At 34.0% G+C, this 22,493-nt stretch overlaps 1 protein-coding gene across 1 annotated transcript in view; it reads right to left on the bottom strand.

Annotated features, from left to right (window-relative positions):
- Positions 1-22,493, bottom strand: part of LOC109674930 (transmembrane protease serine 11F) — a 115,760-nt gene that overhangs the window by 34,088 nt on the left and 59,179 nt on the right. The window contains exon 4 of the mRNA XM_020151792.2: positions 12,177-12,295. Coding sequence (XP_020007381.1) covers positions 12,177-12,295 — 119 coding nt within the window. The remainder of the gene's footprint in view (positions 1-12,176; positions 12,296-22,493) is intronic.

The following is a 22,493-nucleotide window of genomic DNA, read 5'->3' as shown; positions in this document are numbered from 1 at the left end:
ATTTTTAACTCAACAAATAAGTTTTATAGCATTGAAGTGTTGAATACTAACAGGACTGCATTAATTATCTGATATTTCTAAGAAGAAAAGGTAGACCAGGCTGTGTCAGAGCAATGTTTAGTACAGTGCTAGTTTTGGAATAGGTACACAATAAATTCTTTCTGCATTTCATCAAATTAAATAGTCATCCTTTACTCTTTAACATAATTAAATCAGCAATTGTTGATATGAAAATAATTATTAGCTTATTTTAAATGCTATACTAGTCATTTCTTAACTCCACAAAAACACTGGAGTGTTGTCAAAGTATGTACTCAGTTTTTAAACAAAACTGTTCTATGCCAAACCCTACCACAAAACTGGTTGTGGGCTTTCAGATGGGTTTTAGGGCCACCTGAAAAATGGAAAAGGACCATGATTTACATTATCAATAATTTAAAATGTTCATAAGTTGTGTAGAACTAATGTTTTATTTACCACCCCTCATGGCCGGTTATAAAACATAATACACTTTCTAAAATGTCCAGTATTTGACAGAATCCTAGAGTATAAATTTCTGCAAATATTAAATAAACACATAAGGAAACTAATTAATGGATTGATGCCTTAATGAGTGAATGGGTAGATGGCTGAATTAGTCATAGACTCTGTTTTTTCATTGTCATCTTTAATAATCATGAAAGTCAAATCTCTGAAGTGAAAAGTTTCTTCTAAAAATGTAAGAAAATAGCTGCATAAAGGAAAAGAGAAAATATAGTTAAATTTGAAACAATGTAGGATGCTTTCTACATTTAAATAGATTTTGGTGATAAAACATGAAAAATTATTATCATAATAAAAGATGCTAGAATTTCCTAAACTCTTGGTTCTTACTATGTACCAATCCTTACTGCATAATCACCTTACTTCTACTTGTTGTCCTTTGAGAAAGTTGAAGTAGAACGAGAAGTGATAAAGAGAAGAGGAAATAAAACATGCAAGGATATGGAGGTAGTATTTTAGAAGCTGTGTGTGTGTGTGTGTGTGTGTGTGTGTGTGTGAGTTATGGGGAAAGCCACAGATTAGACCAGAATTTCTTAGTTCCAAGCATAACTGACATTTTGGGCTGGATAACTCTTTGCTGTGGGAGGCTATCTTGTTGAATTGCAAGGTATTTAGCAGTATTCCTTCCTTCTGAATACCAGATGCTATTAATATCCTTTTTCCTAGTGTGACAACAAAAAGTATTCAGCAGATCATTCTAAGTGACCTTTGGGGGACAAAATTGCACCTGATAAAGAATTATTAGAAGGTACTATGTCTCAGCCAAGGAAAACACTATCTGCTCTAAACGCCTCCCCCCCAAATTAGACATATCAAGTACAAAATAGAAGGGGGGCTGAAAAGAGAGAGGTTGTCAAAGCTAGTCACTTTTATATATACTGTTAAAATTCATAAGACAATGTACTTTTAAAAGATGGATATTAATAATGATTAAAAAACCCTCAAGTACTTATCACTAAATCTAACTAAAGATGAGTAAGAGTTTTAAAGGAAACAATTTAAAGTTTTATTAAAATACATGAAATAAGTTTTAAATCAATAAAGGTATCATTTATTTCTATAAGGACATCTAGATTGGAGCAAGTTAAATTAAAATTCTAATATAAAGAGGTGTGTTTGGGGGGAAGTTGTTACTTGATATAGAAAAGCAAAGAACCAAGGATAGATATACCTGATGAAAATTATCATCATTATACTAGGTTGAAGAATGGCCCACTTAAAAAACTTCTAAATCCAAGAATCCATGAATGTGACCTTATTTGTAAAAGAGTCTGAAGATGTAATGACAGATCTCAGGATTAAGACCATCATAAACTATCTGGGAAAGCATCACATCCAATGATTGGGCCCTTATCAGAGTGGAAAAACAGAGTAGAGAGGAAATCCATGTAAAGTTAGAGACAAAAACTAATGCCTCCATGTTATGCAGCAAAGCCGAGAGATGCTTGGAGTGGCCAGATGCTACAATATGCAAGGAAGAATCCTCTGCTAGAGTCTTCCCAGGATCTCCTAACATTTTGATTTCCTATTTCTGGCCTCCAGAACTCTTAAAGAATGAATGCCTGTTGTTTTAAATAACTTAGATTTCTGGTAATTTGTGATGGCAGCCCTAATAAACTAATATAACAGGTACCGATGCTTATTGTAGAACTATAGAGGTTAAAGTGTTGGGGGTAGTATTGATGCAATGAAAAACAAGTTGACCAGTGGAAGAGGTTAGATACTTCAATTCACATGTGGAAACTTGACTTGTGACAGAGATGCAAACACAAAAGGAAGGCACTAATACAAAAGAATGATATCTTTAACTATTTTAAGAGTCAGAACCTCTGTTTATCTAAATATATTGTAAAGATAATGAAAAAAGCAAGTAAAAATGGTATTTTCAGTACATACAATGGACAGAGGTTTCATTTAAAGGAAAAATATATTTCTAATACATTTAAAAAGATAAAAATGCAAAAATAAATGAGCAAAGTATCATAAATATACATTTATAAAAGAAGAAATGCAAATAGTGACTACTGATGAATCTTTCTAATAATCAGAGAAATGAAAAAGAAATCAATTAAGGAGATACCATTGTACATACAACAAGTATGTACAATTGAAAAGTGAAATTGATACATTTTGGGAAGGGTGTAGCTCAACATAAACCCTCATGCTTTGTTGACAGTAGTGCAAATGTTTATAAACATGTTGGAAAAATGGCTGGTCACCATCTGCTTCAGTTGAGTCTGAGCATAACCTGTGACTCAATGAGTCCTTGTTAGACTTTATCACCTGCTCAGTCTCTCTCAAATATACTAGGAGACATTACTACATTGTTCATAACTATAAGAATACATGTTTGTCAATCATGGAATGAAGTAATAAGTTCTAGTATAGCCCTAGTAGAATATTCTATACAAAAGTGAAAATAAGTGAATAGTTTTATGTATCAAAATAGAAAAATCTTAAAACATAATGCTGAGTGAAAGAACTGAGTCATAGAAAGCTTTCATTTTCAGAGAGTACAAATAATGCAAAATTGTGCAGGTAAATGGATAAAACTGGAGAGCATCATCTTAAGAGAAGTTAGCCAGGCTCAGAAAGCCAAATGCTGCATGTTTTCTCTCATATATGGAATACAGACCTACTACAAATATAGCAATGAAAAGCATGTCACACTAAGGGGAGGTCACATACAAGAGGGGAAAGTAAAGGAAGAAGTTAAGAAGGTGAATATGGTTGATGTACTGCCTATACAAGAATGAATACAGAATTTTTATTTATTTATTTATTTATTTTTAATTTTTATTTTATTCATATGTGCATAGAATATAGAATTTTTAAACCTGTTGAAAACACAATAAGAAGGGGACTAAAGTAGAAAGAAGAAAAATAGAGGAGATGAACCAATTCAGGTTAATATATATATATGGAAATTTTCTGTGTAGCTATCTTAAACAAAAATGTCATATTTTTTTCTTTTACAAAATCAGAGAACAGTACATAACAAACCTATAGCCAACATCATACTTAAAGGGGAAAAACTGAAATCATTTCCCCTCAAGTCAGGAACAAGACAAGGGTTCCCACTCTTCCCTCTTATATTCAACATAGTCTTGGAATTCCTAGCCAAAGCAATAAGAATGAAGAAGAAATAAAAGGAATACAAATAGGTAAAGGGATAGTCAAACTATCCCTATTCACAGATGACATGATCTTATACCTAAAAGACCAAAAAAACTCCACCCAAAGACTCCTAAGCACCATAAACACCTTCAGGAAAATAGCTGGATACAAAATCAACTTACAAAAACAATTAGCCTTTCTATATATCAACAATGAACAAATTGAGAAAAATATAGAAAAACAATTCCATTTACAGTAGCCTCAAGAAAATCAAACACCTGGGAATAAAGTTAACAAAGAATGTGAATAACCTCTACAAGAACAATTATAAACCACTGAAGAAAGAGATTGAAGAAGACTGCAGACGGTAGAAAGATCTCCCATGTTCCTGGATTGGTAGAATCAACATAGCAAAAATGGCTATACTACCAAAAGCAATTTACATGTTCAATGAAATTCCCATCAAAATTTCAATGACATTTATTACAGAGATTGAAAAATCTACCCTAAAGTTCATTTGAAAACACAAAAGACCAGGAGTAGCCAAGGCAATACTGAACAAAAAGAGCAACTCTGGAAGTTCACAATACCTGAGTTCAAACTATACTACAGAGCCATAGCAATAAAAACAGCATGGTACTGGCACAAAAACAGACATGAAGACCAGTGTAACAGAATAGAAGACCCAGATATGAATCCACGCAGCTATGCCCACCTAATTTTTGACAAAGTTGCCAAAAGAATATGATGAAGAAAAGACAGCCTCTTTAACAATTGCTCCTGGGGAAAACTGGATATCTGCCTCCAGAAAACTGAAACCAAATCTATGTTTGTTACCCTCAAAGTGGATTAAGGACCTCAATATCAGACCCAAAACCTTGAAGCTAGTACAAGAAAGAGTAGAGAATACACTGGAAGCAATAGGCATAAGTGAGGACTTCCTCTGAAGAACTCAAGCAGCTCAGCAACTAAGAGAAAAGATGGACAAATGGAACTACATGAAATTTAAAAGCTTCTGCACAACAAAAGAAATGGTCTCTAAATTGAAAAGGTTACCCACAGAATGGCAGACAATCTTTGCTAGCTATACATCTGACAAGGGATTGATAACCAGAATATATAGGGAACTCAAAATAAACTGAACTCCCCCCCAAAAAAATCAATGACCCCAATAAAGAAATTGGTAAATGAACTGAACAGAGCTTTTCTGAAGTAAGAAGTCCAAATGACTAACAAACATATGAAAAAATGCTAACCATCCTTTAAAACCACACTAAGATTCCACCTCAGTCCTGTTAGAATAGCTACTATCAAGAACACCACCACCAAGCGTTGATGAGGATGAGGGGAAAAAGGAATCCTCATATACTTTTGGTAGGAATGTAAGGTAGTATAACCAATGTGGAAAATAATATGAAGGCTCCTTAAAAAACTAAAAATAGATCTGCCATATGATCCAGCAATGCCACCCCTAGAGATATATCTGAAGGAATGTGAGTCAGGTTACTACAAAGGTACCTGCATACTCATGTTTATTGCAGCACTATTCACAATAGCTAAGCTATGGAAACAGTAAAGATGCCCCACTACTGATAAATGGATTAAGAAAATGTGGTATTTATACACAATGGAATTTTATTCAGCCACAAAGAAGAATGAAATTTTGTCATTTGCAGGTAAATGGATGGAATTGGAGAACATGGTCTTAAGTGAAGTTCATCAGTTTCAGAAGGCCAAAAGCCACATGTTCTCCCCCATATGTGGAATATAGACCTAAAACAAATGCAACAATATTATGGGACAAGGGTCACATTAAGGGAAGACTGAGCATAGGATGGATAGGACAAGGGATGGAAACGGAAAACTTGAATGTGGTTGATGTGTACACAGTACAGGAACGATTATAAAAATCTTAAACTGGCTGGGGCCACCATGGAAAATGCACTAGGAAGGAATAAAGGGGACTGATAGAGATGAGCCAATTGGGGTTATAATACATGCATGCATGGAAACAACACAAGGAAACTCCCTGTGTAGTTATCTCTATCTCAAATGAGCCAAAATATTATGTTTCTCTTTTTATCTTTTTTTGTTTTTTCTTCTACAAAATCAGAGAACAGGAGGGTGTAACAGGTTCTGCCCAGGGGGTGAGGAAGGTAGTTGGCACTGGTGGGAGGGAGGAGGTGGTGGGTAAAATGGGTAGGAGGATGAATATGGTACAAATAATGTATACACATGTATGTAAACGCAAAAATGATACCTGTTGAAACTGTTCCAGGAATCAGGGGAGTGGGGATGAAAGAGAGCAGTGGAGGGGGTGAATTCAAGTATGACATATTTGGTACATTGTAAGAACCTCTGGAAATGCCAGAATGTACTCCCACAACACAACAATAAAAAAAAGAAAAAAAATAGGAGAAAAGGAAGGCAGAACAAATCCTGTCTAAGGGGGTTGGTACCAGTGGGAGGGGGAGGAGGTAAATATATACTGTATACACATGTATGCAAATAGAAAAATGATACCTGCTGAAACTGTTCCAGGAATCAGGGGAGGGGAGAATAAAGGAGAATGGTGGAGAGGTGAATTCAATTATGATATATTGGATATGTTGTAAGAACTTTTGTAAATGCCACAATATATGCCCACCCAGGACAAAAAGAAAAAGGAAACAAAACTGAATAGGACACTATTTAGGAAATCAAACATAGTTGAGAAGACTGAAAGAATAATTAAAACTGATTCCAAATAGTAGTTTTTACCTCTGAGGAAGAGAGAGGAAATAATCTATAGAAGTTTCAGAAGTATGGGAAAGTTTTATTTCTTAAAGTGTAGAGTGAGTTCTTGGATAGTAATCTAATAATTTTCTTTAAAACATCTTTCATAATTTTAAAACTATGATATCCAAAAATGAATGAGAGAAAAAATACCAAATATTAAGAAAAATCATCACAAATGTCAGAAACTGGAAAAAATATAAAAACTTCTGAGAATAAAACAGATCACCAGAAAAAGCACAATTCCTCACCAACCACATTTAATAAAGTAATAAAAATAAAGGCCTTAAATGGTGTGAGGGTAACTAATTCTCAATTTTAAGTTGTATATTAAAAGTATCAATTGGGTGGAATTATAAAGGATTTTTTCAGAATGAATGGCATGAACTTTTCCTTAAAGAAGGTATTTGAGGGCATAACCCACTATGTAAGGAAAACATGGGATTCAAGAAGCAGTAGGTCCCCACAGTGGGGTAGGGAGGTGGACAATACTGTCCTGGCCCAGTTTTATTTCTGTGAAGTGGACCTAGAGAGCAGCCAACCAAAACTGAGCAGGAAGAATAAAGTCTTGAGAACTATATTGAAAAAAATAAGGAAATATGAAGACCTTGGTAATATCAAAAAGGGCAAAGAGAGAGAGGGAGAGAGAGAAAGAGAGAGAGTGAGAGAGAGAGAGGAATTATGGTAATATAATTGTAAAAAAACAAAAGCATTATTCTGTTAAGTGTCAAACATTATTTAAATAGCTATGGAAAGGAAAATGCTGGTTATTGATTTTCAACATTTAAAATCAACCTATGTAGAAAGAAATAACAGAACAAAATGCAAATATCTCCCTATATTGTTCAGACTAAAAAAGAAGAGTTGAAAAAGAGAAGGCTGGGAATGCTAAAGTTCTCATATTTTAATCTAAAAAGATAGTTCCTGAGGCTAATCATAAAGAATCATACCAATACAATTCCCTTTCTTTCTATAGAGCATGCTCCTGGAATACATCTCATAAGCTAAAAGGGCTGCACTCCATGCTGGAATACTGGGCCTTGTCAAATAAATCTGTCTATGGTCTCCTCAGTCATACTTTCCATGGGACAAAAGGCAGACTATTTTATTTGACATTTTTGCTATCATAGATAGAATTACCATACCAAATATGCTTTCAAGCTAGAAATACCTTTAAAAATACATAAGCTCTCAAGGGAAGCCAAAATACTTGAGGGTATAATTAAATGTGAGAATTATAGACATACTACCTTCTTTTAAGTGATCTTTAAGCACTTTCAAAAAAAAAGAAACAGGAAGTGGTGCAACATGGTAGATTATGTATACCCACTGTTTTGACTCTGAATGAGAAGAATCAGGTAGCATAGAGGAGACTATACTCTGAAGAGACAAAGAGAAGAGCAGCATCAGGAATCATGGAAGAAGCATCAAGATGGCAGAAAACCACAGAAATATAGCTGAAAGAAAAATGGCAAACAGTTCCAAGCCCATCCATGGCTTCCCAGGACAGGCAGTGGAAGCTGAAGACACCATCAAAAGGTAAAACAAAAGTTCCTGACAGCAGACTGCCAATTGTAGCTGCAAGATAATCCCATACTTCCCACAAGCCTTAAATCCAGATTTGTGTGATTTTGACTGGTCTAGTATGGAAGGTTAGCCTAGGTGAAGAAAGACATTCTGTCACTCCCCTTATCTCAGACGGTGCTGGCAAGGCACCATATTGAGAGAAAACCTATTGTTTTGAGACTGAGCTAATCTGAGGGCCTGAAAACAAGGAACACTTATGATTCAAGGAGTCTTGGGATACACAGCCATAGAGTCAGAGTGAGATGGCCACAAGAGGTGGTTGAGGAAAGCGAGAAGGCTTGACATAACATCTTAGAGAAGTTCAAGCTGCAGAAAACTGCACCTGCAGCATAAGGTGTTGCAGTAGTCAGAGGCCTTGCCCTTCCTGGTCAGAAGTTAGTACCCTTAGCCACACTGACCAAAAGAAGGAGGAAAAAGATACAAATTTATAAAATTAGAGATGAGAAAGGGAATACCATTGCAAATACTAATGAAATCCAGAGTATCATTAAAGGAATACTTTGAAAACCTCTATCTGATAAAATCTAGAGAACAACAGAAAAAATTTTAGATGCATTTTGCCTACCAATATTGAACCAAGAATATATAAACCACCTAAGCAGATCTATAACTAATAGGCAATGGGATTGAAACAGTAACAAAGAGTCTCCCAACAAAAAAAGAGCACAGGACTGGATGGATTCACTATAGAATTTCATCAGAACTTTAAAGAAGAGCTAACACCAATGGTCCTCAAATTGTAACATGAAATAGAAAGGGAAAGAATGTTACCAAACATTCTTTGAAGTCACTCCTACCATAATACCAAAACAGGACAAGGACACAACAAAAACAGGAAAACTATACACCATTTTCCTTGATGAACAGACACAAAATTTCTGAATAAAATACTTGTAAACTGAATTCAACAACACATTACAAAGATCCTACACCATGGTCAAATTAGTTTCATTCCAGGGATACAGAATGTTTCAACAAATGCAAACCAATAAATGTAATATAGCACATAAACAGAATAAGGGACAAATATCACATAAGTATCTTAATAGATGCAGAAAAACCCCTTGGCAAAATTAAACAATCTTCATGATGAAAGCTCTGAAGAAATGGGATATGAGCATGACTCAAGTGGTAGAGTGCCTGCCTAACAAGAGCAAGGCCCTGAGTTCAAACTCAGGAACTGCCAAAAAAAGTTCTGAAGAAATTAGACATAGAAGGAATGTACCTCAATGTAATAAAGGCTATATATAACAAACCTATAACCAACATCATATTAAATAGAGAACTGAAATCACTTCTTTTAGAGTCAAGAATAATACAAGGGCATCCACCTTCCTTCACTTACTCAATATAGTATTGGCATTGCCAGGGCAATAAGGCAAAAGAAATTGAATAGGGATTCAAATAGGGAAGGAAAAGTTAAATTATCCCTATCTTCAGATGGTATGATCCTATACTTAAAATAAATTTAAGATTCCACCAAAAGCTTCCAGAACTTATACTTTCAGCTATGTAGCAGGATATTAACTTAACATACAAAATCAGTAGCTGTTTTATATAGTAACAATGAAGAGAAAAATAAGGAAAGAAATGAGGAAATCAGAAAGAAATCATGAAAACAATTCTATTCACAATAGCTTCAAAAAATAAAATGTATAGAACATTAGCTTAACTTGGATGTAAAAGACCTCTAAAATGAAAACTATAAATCCTTGAAGAAAGAATTTGAAGAAGACACCAGAAGATGGAAAGACTTCCAGTGTTCATGGATTGGCAGAATTAATATTGTGAAAATGGTTATCCTACTGGAAACAATCTACAGATTCAATGTAATTCCCATAAAAATCCTAATACCATTCTTCAGAGAAATAGAAAAATCAATCCTAAAATTCATATGGAAACAAAAAGACCCTTATTACTAAAAGTAATCCTGAGCAAAAAGAGCAACACTGGTTCTATCACAATACCATACTTCAAATTATACTACAGAGACATAGTAACAAAAGCAGCATGGTACTAGCACATAAAAACTATTGAAACAGAATAGAAGACCCAGCAATAAACTCACATGCTTACAGCCACCTGATTTTTGAGAAAGGAGCAAAAATCATACATCAGAGGAAAGACAGCCTCTTCAACAATGGTACTTGGAAAACTGATTATGTACATGTAGAAGACTGAAACTAGACCCCTATCTCTCGCCTTGCATAAAAATCATTTTTAAATGGATTAAAGATTTGCAATGTAAGGTCTGAAAACATTAAAAATACCACAGGACAACATAAGGAAAATACTGGAAGATGTAGACATAGGTGATTGTGTTCTGAATGGGATTCCAATTGCCCAGGAAATAAAAGCAAGAATAGACAAATGGGATTGCATCAAATTAAAAAGCTTCCTTACATAAAAGGAAACCACTACCAGAATCAAGAATTATCCCCAATGAATGGGAGAAAAATCTTTGCCAGCTATTTAATAGATAAAGGGTTAATATCCAGAACATACCAAGTGCTTAACAAATTAAACAGCAAAAAACTCCAAATAAACTAATCAACAAATGGACAAATGAATTAAGCAGACAGGTCTCAGAAGTACAAGTGGCTAATAAATACAAGAAGAAATTGTTTAACAATCCTAACCAGAAAGGAAGTACAAATCAAAACTGTACAAATATTCCATCTCAACCCAGTCAGAATGGCAGTCCTCAAGAAAACAAACAACAAATGCTGGCAAGGATGCAGGGAGAAAGAACCCTCATACGCTGTTGGTGGAAATGTAAACTAGTTCAGCTACTATGGAAATCAGTATGGAGGGTCATTTAAAACCTAAATCTACCTTCTGACCCTGCCATACCACTCTTGGGCATATATCTAAAGGAGAGAAAATAAACTACAAGAGACCTATCTGCACATGTTTATAGCAGCACTGTTCACAATGGCCAAGCCATGGAATCAGCCTAGTGCCAACAACTGAAGAATGGATAAATGAAATGTGGTTTTATACCATGGTGTATTATTCAGCCACAAAATATAATGAAAATATGTCATTTTCATGGAAATGGATGGGAGAGCATCATGTTCACTGAGATTAGGCAAACTGACAAATCTCCAAATAACCCATGTTTTTGATTACATGTGGAATCTAGACTTCAAATAGTGATGATAATACTGACAATAATAGGACTTGAGGGTAAAAGGGGAACTATCTGGGGGATCAGTGTGAGGAGAAGAGGAAAGGTGTATATATGTATATATATATATATAAAGATAGCATAAAAAACCCACCAAAACTGTTTGAAAAGTAGGGGAAGGGAGGTTTAAGGAAATGTAATAGAGGGTGAACTTGATCAAAGTACACTGTACATGTTTGAAATTATCACAATGCAACCCTCTTATACTCTTAACATACACTAATAAAAATAGTAAGAAAAACAAGCAAATACAAATAGTAGACAAAATGATAAGGTGAGTATGGAAATTCTACATTGTATTTAAAGTAAGCTAAAGAAAATGAACTAAGAAACATCAAAGCAAGTGCTAAACTTTAGGGAGCCAGACATGGTAACTCATGTCTCTAATTCCACCTACTTAGGAGGCAAAGATAGGAGGATCATGGCTTGAGGTCAATTCAGAAAAAAAAGTTAGTGAGACACTTTTTCAAAAACAAGGTCCTCATGGTGGTATATGCCTATAATCCCAGCTATGTGGGAGGTATACATAGGAGAAGAGTGTCTAATGATGGCCTGGGCAAAAATGAAAGACCCTATCTAACAATAACTAAAGCAAGAAGGAGCTGAGGGCATATGGTTCAAGTGCTATAGCACTTGCCTGGCAAGTATAACGCCCAGTGTTCATCCCCCCCAACACAAGCACACAAGCACAAAAGAGTTACAAATAAGAAAAACATTTGTTTCAACCATCAATTACTTTAGGAATTAATTAGTTTTCTGCTTTATAATCTACTACTTACTATGGTTGATGGTGCTCATCACCATTTTGTTATTTTGTAATAGTTTATAACCCTCACAAATATATTCCCAAGATACTCTGTCATCTCTAATTTAGAGGAGAAGTTGAGGCACAGAGAGGTTGAATTCCTATACTGCTGACATTCAAACTGTGGACATAAGCATTTAATTTTTCTATTGAGCTTACCATTCTCTCAATCTGATGACTCCTTTCTATAAAATCTCTTGAGGATTTTATTCCATAAGTTTCTTTGTATTTGATATTTGTGACTTTAAAAGATGCAAGGTAATAAAATGACTTATCATCTGAAAAGTAAAATAAATGAAAGAACCATGGTTACATATAATCAGGTCTTCATCCCATCCCTGCTAAAATAGGTCACTGTAATGTAGCTTATTATTATAGAAACTTTCAAATGTTTTGTAATTTCATCATTGCAGACAGCCCAAATAGAAAATTCAACTCCCAAAGTACACCTACTGAATACTCTGTTTACAGGTATTTATGCATATCAAGATTTTCACACACATGTGCACACAACATATAATGGAAAGTGAATCATTGAAAGTAATTGATGAAAATCATGTAAAAATGAAGTTTCCTCAAAGAATTGCTAACATATGTGTATCATACATTCCTATAATATGAAGATATATTGAATAACCTATTAATTTTTCCGCACTACTGCTAAGCTTACTTAAATAGAAGTCTATATTGTTTTCATTTTCTTGTTTCACATTGACTATTGTCTGTTTTGTTGTTTGTTTGAGACACTGCTATGTGGCCCAGGTGGGCCTCAAACTAATGATTCTCCTGCCTAAGCCCCTAAATGTTGGGATTATAGGTACATGCTACACATTCAACTGACCATTGACTTTTAATTCTCTACAATCTATTCCTACTTCACTAAGGGAAACAATTATAATATCTACCATTTACCTTTTTTGTTTGCTTCTTTGTTTTACTGTTTGATTTTTTGCAGCCTTTATTATGTTCTTTGAAATATAATTGCAACCTCTTCTAAAAAATTGTTATCCAAAAGTCTAGCTAAAGTATGAGCTTTCAAAAGTTAACTCTTAAATGCTAGAGACTGAACAAAAAAAGTTTCATTTTAAATCTAAGCTGTCTCAAACTGCCTGATTAGATGTGGATAGGTGATCTTAATCAGTTTCACTCTGACATGAATTTTATTTGGATCCAACTCTCTTGGCAATATATTTGGGTCTAGCAACAAATGATTTTTATAAATTGTCAGTGGATAAAGAAACAGTTTAAGATTGCTTACTTCCTGGGTATTTACAAAGAGTAAGATTGCTAAAACTTAAGAATTTAATTAGCGTGTAATTCTATGTGCAGAAAATACAAAAAGTATTAAAGCTATATTTTTCTGAGAAAATATAAAAGAAGCATAACATGTTTTATTTTATGAAAAGTTTTGCCTAAACTCAAAAATTTTGTAAAAGTTGCTTCAAAATTGAAATTAGGAAAAAAAAAGTGAATAGGAGAAAGGGATATGAGAAGATATGGTAATGTAACTTTTTAAACATTTTTATTAGAGTATAATAGTTATATAGGTGCTTTCATTGTGATGAAACCATATATACATACAATAAATCTTTGGAAAAGGTTAAAGAGAAAAGGAAATGCTTTTAGATGAGGAAAAGTTTTGTAAAGTAATGTTTTTTGTCTTAAAGGACTGTTCCAAAATTGAAAAAGAAGCATAGGACAAAAACTAGAAAGCTCAGAAAAGTTGCAAAGTGTCCGAGTAAATCTTAAGAAGTATATAAAAGAGGAAGTTTGGATGAAAACTTTAGACATTTTTTAAGCAAAGATAATTAACCATGCAAAGATTGGGCATGCCAAGAAGTGTCACTCTAGCAATTAAAACTATTGGGCATTGGCCATTTACATTTGTAGAATTTGTAATTCTACATTATTTAAAAGACAAAACTAAGTGGGAAATACATATGTGTATATATATATATATATATATATATATATAAAACAAATTTTTGACAAGATCTATACTTTGAAAAAATAATGGGAGTACCTGGCAGTCTAAGGCTATCAATCATAATTATTATCCTAAAATGTATGCAATGAAAATAATTAGACTTTTGTCAGTTGCTGAAATTTCTTCAACAACAGCTATTCTGTCTTCTGTCATAAATAGTTTGATCCTACTCTAAAACATTTACAATCAAATTTATGGAAATGATTCTAATTATTTTTCAAGCAATTTTTTTAACTATATGAATCGTTAGTTTTATTTTGTGTTTTCCTTACAAAATTTTGTAACTATTATCTGTTGACATTCTGTAGAAGTACAACTTCTAACAAAACAACTTGAGCAATATTTTGATATGCCAGGACATTACCTACAGGACAGACAGAATTAAAATTAACAAAGAAATCCAGGTAGGCTCAGCCTAAGAGTGACTCCTTTCAAACATAAATGTCTATGAACTCCTATCTGTCACACCCTCCTCTACATGGGATCAAATCAGACCAACCAGGACAAATTTCATCTGGGCTACATAGGACAATTAAAACAAAATCATAGGATGGTTAATCATGATATCTTCAGAAAGAATTATTCAGAGAAAAGAAGGGAAGTTGTTAGAATTAAAGTGGAGTCACGTTTGGTATGCTGATGATGCACACCTATAATCCCAGCACTCAGGATAGGGTAACAAGAGGATCATGAGTTCAATGCCAGCCCAGACTACATAGTAAGACCCCCATCTCAAAAAATCCAAAATAAAAATGGATTCAATTGTGCCAACCCTTCCAGAAGTAACTAAAACTGAGAGGTTATGGATAAAAGGTGCAAATGGATGGTTATCTTACACTAAAGCCCTTCCAGGCACCTCTGACAGAAGGACAACCCATATCTTTAGAGAGGCCTCTAAGTAAAGACACGAAAGTGATGATTTCTACTGATGCCAACCATATTTTTGGTGGTCCATATTCACAAAGTTATATTTTTAAAAAAGTGTACCTCTGTACAAACTACTTATTTAGATGCCTTCTGACTTTGATTACCTTTTGTATTCTGCTTTATAAATATGTTTCTACTTTTAGCCTTAAACCACTCTCTTTTCAATTAATATGCTTTATTATTTGTTTAGAATCAATTTTTTTATTCATTTATTCACATGTGTATACATTGTTTGGGTCATTTCTCCCTCCTCCCCTCTTCCCCTCCCTTTCCTGCTCTCCAGCCCTCACTTCCAGGCAGAACCTGTTCTGCCCTTATCTCTAATTTTGTTGAAGAGAAGATATAAGCATAGTAAGAAAGACAAAGCATTTTTGCTAGTTGAGTTAAGGATAGCTATACAGAGAGATTCCTAGCATTGCTTCCATGTACAAATGTGTTACGACCCGTGTTGACTCATTTCTAACTGGTCTTTACACTGGTTCCTGATCCCCTTCTGGTGTTGATCTCTGTCACTTTAACATTTCTGTATTAGCTCCTCTGGAGTGGGGACATCAAATGCTTTCATGCTTTGGGTTTTCTACCTATTCCTACATCTCCCACATGTGCTCTCCCCGTGTCATATGATCCAAGTCCGATCACACTGCTGCATTTGCCCTAGATCTAAAGTCCGCATATGAGGGAGAACATACAATGTTTGGTCTTCTGAGCCTGGCTAGCCTCACTCAGAATGATGTTCTTCAGTTCCATCCATTTACCTGCAAATGATAAGATTTCATTCTTCTTCATGGCTAAGCAAAATTCCATTGTGTACAAGTACCACATTTTCTTGATCCATTCGTCAGTAGTGGGGCATCTTGGCTGTTTCCATAACTTGGCTATTGTAAATAGTGATGCAAAAAACATGGGTGTGCAGGAGCCTCTGGAGTAACCTGTGTTGCATTCCTTTGGGTATATCCCCAGGAGTAGGATTTCTGGATCATATGGCAAGTCTATGTTGAGATTTTTAAGATGCCTCCAAATTTTTTTTCAGAGTGGTTGCACTAGCTTGCATTCCCACCAACAGTGTATCAGGGTTCCTTTTTCCCCACATCCCCACCAACACATGTTGGTGGAGCTTTTGATGATGGCTATTCTAACAGGGGTGAGGTGGAATCTTAGCATGGTTTTGATTTGCATTTCCTTTATGGCTAGAGATGGTGAGCATTTTTCATATGGTTTTTGGCCATTTGAATTTCTCCTTTTGAGAAAATTCTTTTTAGTTCAGTTGCCCATTTCTTAATTGGTTCATTGATTGACTTTTCTATTAAAAAAGAAGCCTCTAATCTATATTCATTTTCTTAGATGCTATCATTATAATTTACTTTATCACTCAGACTAGAAATCTTGGAGCAATATTTGATTTCTTGCTAATTAGTCACTAGTTTCTGATAATCCTATCACCTAAGTTTTAAAAATCAGTTCTCTTCACAAGTGCTCCTGTCACTAGTGATCCAGGTCATACCTATCATTGATTGCAATCTAACAGTCTCTAAAAACCAGTATCCTTGCCTTTACTCCTGTTTTCCTTAAATCCATGTGGTAACCACAGTGATATTCTAGTTTGAAAATCTGACAATATCATATCTCCAACTGAAACCTTTCCAGTCATAATTCTTCTACTATGACCTACCAAGTTTTTCTTGCCCTGGAACCTTCCTACTGCTTCAGTCTATTTTTTTTGCTATGTTTGCCATTCAACTAAGGTTATATAGCCACCGCAAATTGTTTTAGTTGTCTGTACTTACTGTACTGCTTTCTTTCCTTAGGATTTTGGTTCTGTTATCACTTTCACCTGAAATGCTCTTTCTTAGGAATGGCTTAGACATCTTCACCATGTAAATCCTATCCTTGAAGTAATATCCTATTATGACAGTTCCGGGAACACCCAGGATGAGATAGGGACTTCAATTGTGCAGCTGTACTACATTTTGAAGAGCTATATTTTTCACTTGCCATAAAATCATAAAGGTTTTAGATTTTACTCCAGAGAAATGTCAGTCTTTGAAGGGAAGTATCATGCCATTTTTCATTCAAAGAGGACGCAACATTTCAGGCAATACTAGTTTAAAAAAAAAAGTAAGCTTTTTATAAAGTAATGAATTAAATAAGTATTTTAATATTGCACATTCGTTAAGTGTATAATATATCAAACTTTGTGCTAAATATTCTACTTTTATTTATACTTTCATTTAAAAAAACATTTAGTCTTATAATATTGAAAAACTATGAATGAATATGTATTCATAAGAGAATAAGGATAATCTATAACCCTAATATCCAGAAGTAATTGATATTATTTTGGTTTATTTTTCTCAGATAAAATATTGGTTTAGTTAGCCAATTCAAATTACTTTTCTATGCATATCTTGACAAAATTTCCTAATTAAAACTCTACTACAAAAAAGATTAGATTTATTTCAGAGTGATAGTTATTTTATTCAGTCATACACATGCACACACACACACACACACACACACACACACACAACTATTCTTTTAAAAACTTTCCCAGCTAGGAAAGCATCCTTTTGAATGGTGTAGAGTAAAAGCGATTTGGAAAATACACTTAGGCAGTTTTAAAAGCTCTAAATTATATATGATGTAATTATATTAGTTAATTTATTATAACAATTACTTTATAGTAATGTTGAACTTTTCTCTATATATGCTCAGTTCACTTCACCAATGAAAAAGTTGAACTTTAAATAGATTTTATACAAAGTGAATTATGAAGTCATTACAGATATTAAATTTAATAATGGCAAGTATTTGTAAGAAATTATTATATTCTATGCACTGTGCTAAATACAAAGGAATCACCTAACTTAACTTCTATAACAAATCTCTGAAGTGAAAATAATATAACAGTCCTTTACACAAGAAGTCCAAAGCTTGATGAAGAATATGCTATATCACTCAATTTGGTGGACCTCAGATTAAAACCAAGGGTCATCTGACTGTACTTTCACTGAAGAAAAAAATTCCTTCATTGCCATGAGTGTAGATCCAGTTCTATAGAATGGGAAGAAAAGTGAACTCCCCAAAGCAGATCTTACATTTTAGGTTTTTAGAAACTAAAGTTTAAAAATAGTTTTAGTAAATTGAAATTTCTGAATGTTGTGAAAATACAATCCTAAATTCTATATTCTTCAAAATTTAATGCAACTCTGTAAAGAAGATTTACTTTTACTGTACAACAAAGGATATAATAATTAATCCTAAAACTTTATGCAAGTCATAAGAATGTCTGTTGAAAATATGTAACTTGGAGTATAGTTCCAATAACTGAAAAACAAAACAACATAAAACCTAAAATACTCTCCCAAAACAAATAACTTACAAACTCATTGCTTGAATTTTTCTAGTTAGCACCATATTTCAGTGAATGGTTGCAGTGGCTATGATTTTATCTATTAATCCTAAAAGTATCCTCATATACTTATGAAGAGCTCATAAATAAAAATATATATCCCATGAACTTTCTCACTGGCAGAAGATATTTATAGTATGCAATTGACAATGAATATGTAACGCAAAAAGAAATATTCAAAATCAGTAAGAAATAAAAAATGAGAAAAAAACTCAACCAGGCACTTTACAGCAACAACAAATCTAAATGACCAATTGATACATGGTTAGGTTCTCAACATCATTGTTAATCTGGCAAGTAAAAACAAAAATTACTATGATAACACTACAACCATATCAGCAAATATAAAATAAAGGTATGACAATACTAAATGTTGGAGATAATATGAAGTAATGGCAACTGTCATACAGTGTTGAAAGAAAATACTTTGGTATTATCCATAAAGATAAAAAAGCACATGTCTGTGGAGAAAAAGAAACCCTCATACACTGCTGGTGGGAATGTAAATTGGTACAACCATTATGGAAAACAGTATGGAAGCACCTCAAAAAACTAAAAATAGAATTGTCATATGATCCAGAAATTCCACTCTGTGGGATATACCTGAAGGAATGTAAGTCATGTTCCAATAAAGGAACTGCATACCCATGATTACTGCAATTACTAAGCTAGGGAAACAGCCAAGATGCCCCAGTACTGATGAATGAATTAAGAAAATGTGGTACTTACATATAATTTTATTCAGCCATGAAAAAGAATGAAAGTTTGTCTTTTGCAGGTAAATGGATGGAACTGGAGAATATTATGTTAAGTGAAGTTAGCCAGGGTCAGAAGATCAAAAGCTTCATGTTTTCTCTCATATGGGAATATAGATCAATACAAATACAGCAATATTAGGGGAGGTCACATAGGAGAGGGGGAGGGTAAAAGAAGGAAGTTAAGGTGAATATGGTTGATGTACTCTCTATATAAGAATGAATATACAATTTTTAAATCAGTTGAAACAACAATAAGAAAGGGACTAAGGTAGGAAGAAGAAAAATAGAAGAGATGAACCAAATCGGGCTATAATACATATATATAATGTAGTTATCTTAAACAAGCAAAGCTGTCATTTTTTTTTCTTTTGCAAAACTGGAGAACAGGAGGGTGAAACAGGTCCTGCCTGGAAGTGGGTTTTGATACCAGTGGGAGGGGGGAGAAGGTGGAGAAAGAGTGTAAGAGGGTGAATATGGGCAAATACTGTGTACACATGTATATAAATGGAAAGATGATACCTGTTGAAACTGTTCCAGGAATGGGGAGAAGGGAGATAAAGGAGAATGGTGAAGGGGATGAATTCAAGTATGATATATTTGATATATTATAAGAACCTTTGAAAATGCCACAATGTACTCCTATCCAGCACAACAATAAAGAAAAAGAAACTTCAACTCCAAAAAAAACCATATACCCAGTGACCCACCACTGAGTCATTACAGTCCTAAACATATTTTTTTACATGTGAACTAAAATATACACCTAATAAAATTTATAGTAGTATTATTTTAATGTTTAAAACCAGGAGCAACCCAAAAGTCCATGAACACTTGAATACATAGGTAAATTATGTCACTTTTAAGACAACTGAGTACTAGCCAATAATGAAAATAAATGGACTAAAGCAACCTATAACAAGTTGAGTGAACCCTGAAATAATTTTAAGTAAGAAAAAGCCTTAAAATGTATGATGCTGTTATATTTAATGTTCAAATGGGATTCCATTTGCTAAAATTTTATTTCTCTTTTGTAATGTAAAAAATGAAAGTCTAAATGAAAATTGTAAGGTTAAACAAACAGAGAATTCTATCAGTCTTTTCATCATGCTGAGTAATAAAATTTAAGGACATGAATTCTACTAAGCACTGCTATGGTTTGGAGGCAGTTTATCCCCAAAGGATTCATGTGTTGAAAGCTTGGTCTCCAGTGTGGTAATGTGAGAGGGTGGGTCTTGGAGCTGTAGTTATGACTCAATGTCAGAGCATTGCTTAGTATGCATGAGGCAATGGTCTTGACCCCCTGCACTGAAAAAAAGAGGTGGAGCCTATGGAAGGTGCTTAAGTCACTGGGGTGCTTGCTGCCTTTGGAAAGGATTAATATTAATTTTTTTGAGCTGAAGTAATTCCCTTGAAAATGGTTTGCTACAAAGGGCAACACTGGTTCCTTCCTACTCTCTTTCTTTCTGTCTTGCCAGGTGATCTCTTTCACATATGCTCCTGTCACGCCATTCTCAGAGAGCTGGGTCACTGGAGCTTAAACATTGGGACTGCCTCATCTTCTTTGAGTCTCCTAAACTGTGAGCTAAATAAACCATTTTCTTCATAAGTGCCCAGTTTCAGGTATCTTGTTATAGCAACATAGATTGATTAAGACAAATACTTAGTAATCAATAAATACCAGAAATAATCTTTAATTAATACCAATTAATATAAAAATGAAAAAGTCATAAGTTTAAAACTTGAGAGAGACAAATGTAACTCTAACATCCAGAAACTGATCTGGCATTATCAACTGGATCTTCTTGTTCTGTTGAACATCAACATTGGACAAAGGCATTTTTTTGGTGATATCAAATCAAAACAAACACAAGACTACTACATAATATGTCTGTATTCAAACAAAGATAAGAATATTGTTCAAAACAACAACATAAGGCAAAAAATACCAAACCATCTCGTCTTCACTAATGGTGTGCTGTTTCTCTAACAATTAATTGCAGCTTTATCCTTTTTTCATTCTTCTGGCCTTTTTAATGAGATTAACTGATATTTAATCACAGTACAAATCCAGTTTTCTCACAGCATCAATATAGAGAAGACCGAGTTGCTTCAACCGTTCCCTAAATCACCAAACACAAAGCAAAATCTTCTAGCACATCCCTTTTATTAATTTCTGACTAAGCAGTTCCATTCTTCCCCATAGCATATGCTCTTCACTGCACCTAGTAATAAACCCAGCTGTACATGTATTCCTCATAAACTATGGCTGGAGGACATTGATAAGACAAACACATTTTAAAAGTTACTGGATTATTTTATTATTCTTCATTTTAAAGTGGTCCATTTTTTAATGGATAGTGGATAATTAGAATTGCAACATACTGAAAGCTGATTACTCATAATTATTAAGACCTTTTGGTTCAAAATGAATCCACCAAAAATACTTCAACTTTGGTGATGTAAATTTTACCTTAAGTCTGCTAAAATTCTTATTTCCATAGTAATTATTTCACATTTTACTATTTTTTACTCCTATCCTTTTAGATGCTATTTATAATCTTTAAAAGTAGTATTTTTAAATTAAATTTTCTTCTTGTTATCCTGGTTACCACAATGTGATTTCTTTCAATGACTCCTTTATGCTATGAAAATGTGTTTGTTTCTTTCTCAAGCTGTGTGTATTATCTTAGATACCTCTGTCTTAATCCTGTGTACTTGTCCTTGCTCATAGTCTACATTCTTTGTCCTTTTACCAAATGTCCACATCTACTCAGGCAACTCTTTAATTATTCTCATGGGGTATCCTAGTGATGGATCTGTCAGGACCTCTGGATTTATTTCCTATTGCTGCTGTTTAATGGCTTAAAACAGCTCAGATTTACTCTTGTACATTTCTGGAGCTCAGAAGGCTGATGTCAGATTTCAAAAGGCTGAAGATGGTATGTTGGTTCATAGTGGAGGCTGTAAGAAGAAAAATCTGTGTTCTGCCTTTTTCCTGAGACTATATTCATTCTTTGGTTTGTAGTTCCATATCACATTGCCCCATTCTCCTCTTCTGTTGTTACATTGCCTTCTTCTTTGGCTTCCTTTCTCTCTCTCATGAGGTCCCTTTAGTTAGATGCAGGGACCATCTAGAAAATCTTCCCATCTCAAAAATTATGTTTGGAATATCCCTTTTGCTGTATAAGTTACTATTCATAGATTCTGAGGATTAGAATGTGGACATCTTTGGATGAACCTCCATGATAATTTTTTTTAAAAAACTTTTGCCATATGTTTATCGCTCCTTTACTTTTTCTTTTTTGAACACCTGCATCTTTGGGGGTGGAAGGTATCTAAACATGAAACTACTCCATTAAGTTGTGGCTCAAAATATTAAAAAGAAAGACAACACT

The sequence above is a fragment of the Castor canadensis genome, chromosome 9 (genome assembly GCF_047511655.1).
Source record: "Castor canadensis chromosome 9, mCasCan1.hap1v2, whole genome shotgun sequence".
Taxonomy (NCBI): domain Eukaryota; kingdom Metazoa; phylum Chordata; class Mammalia; order Rodentia; family Castoridae; genus Castor; species Castor canadensis.
This window is presented reverse-complemented; position numbering and strand designations above follow the sequence as displayed.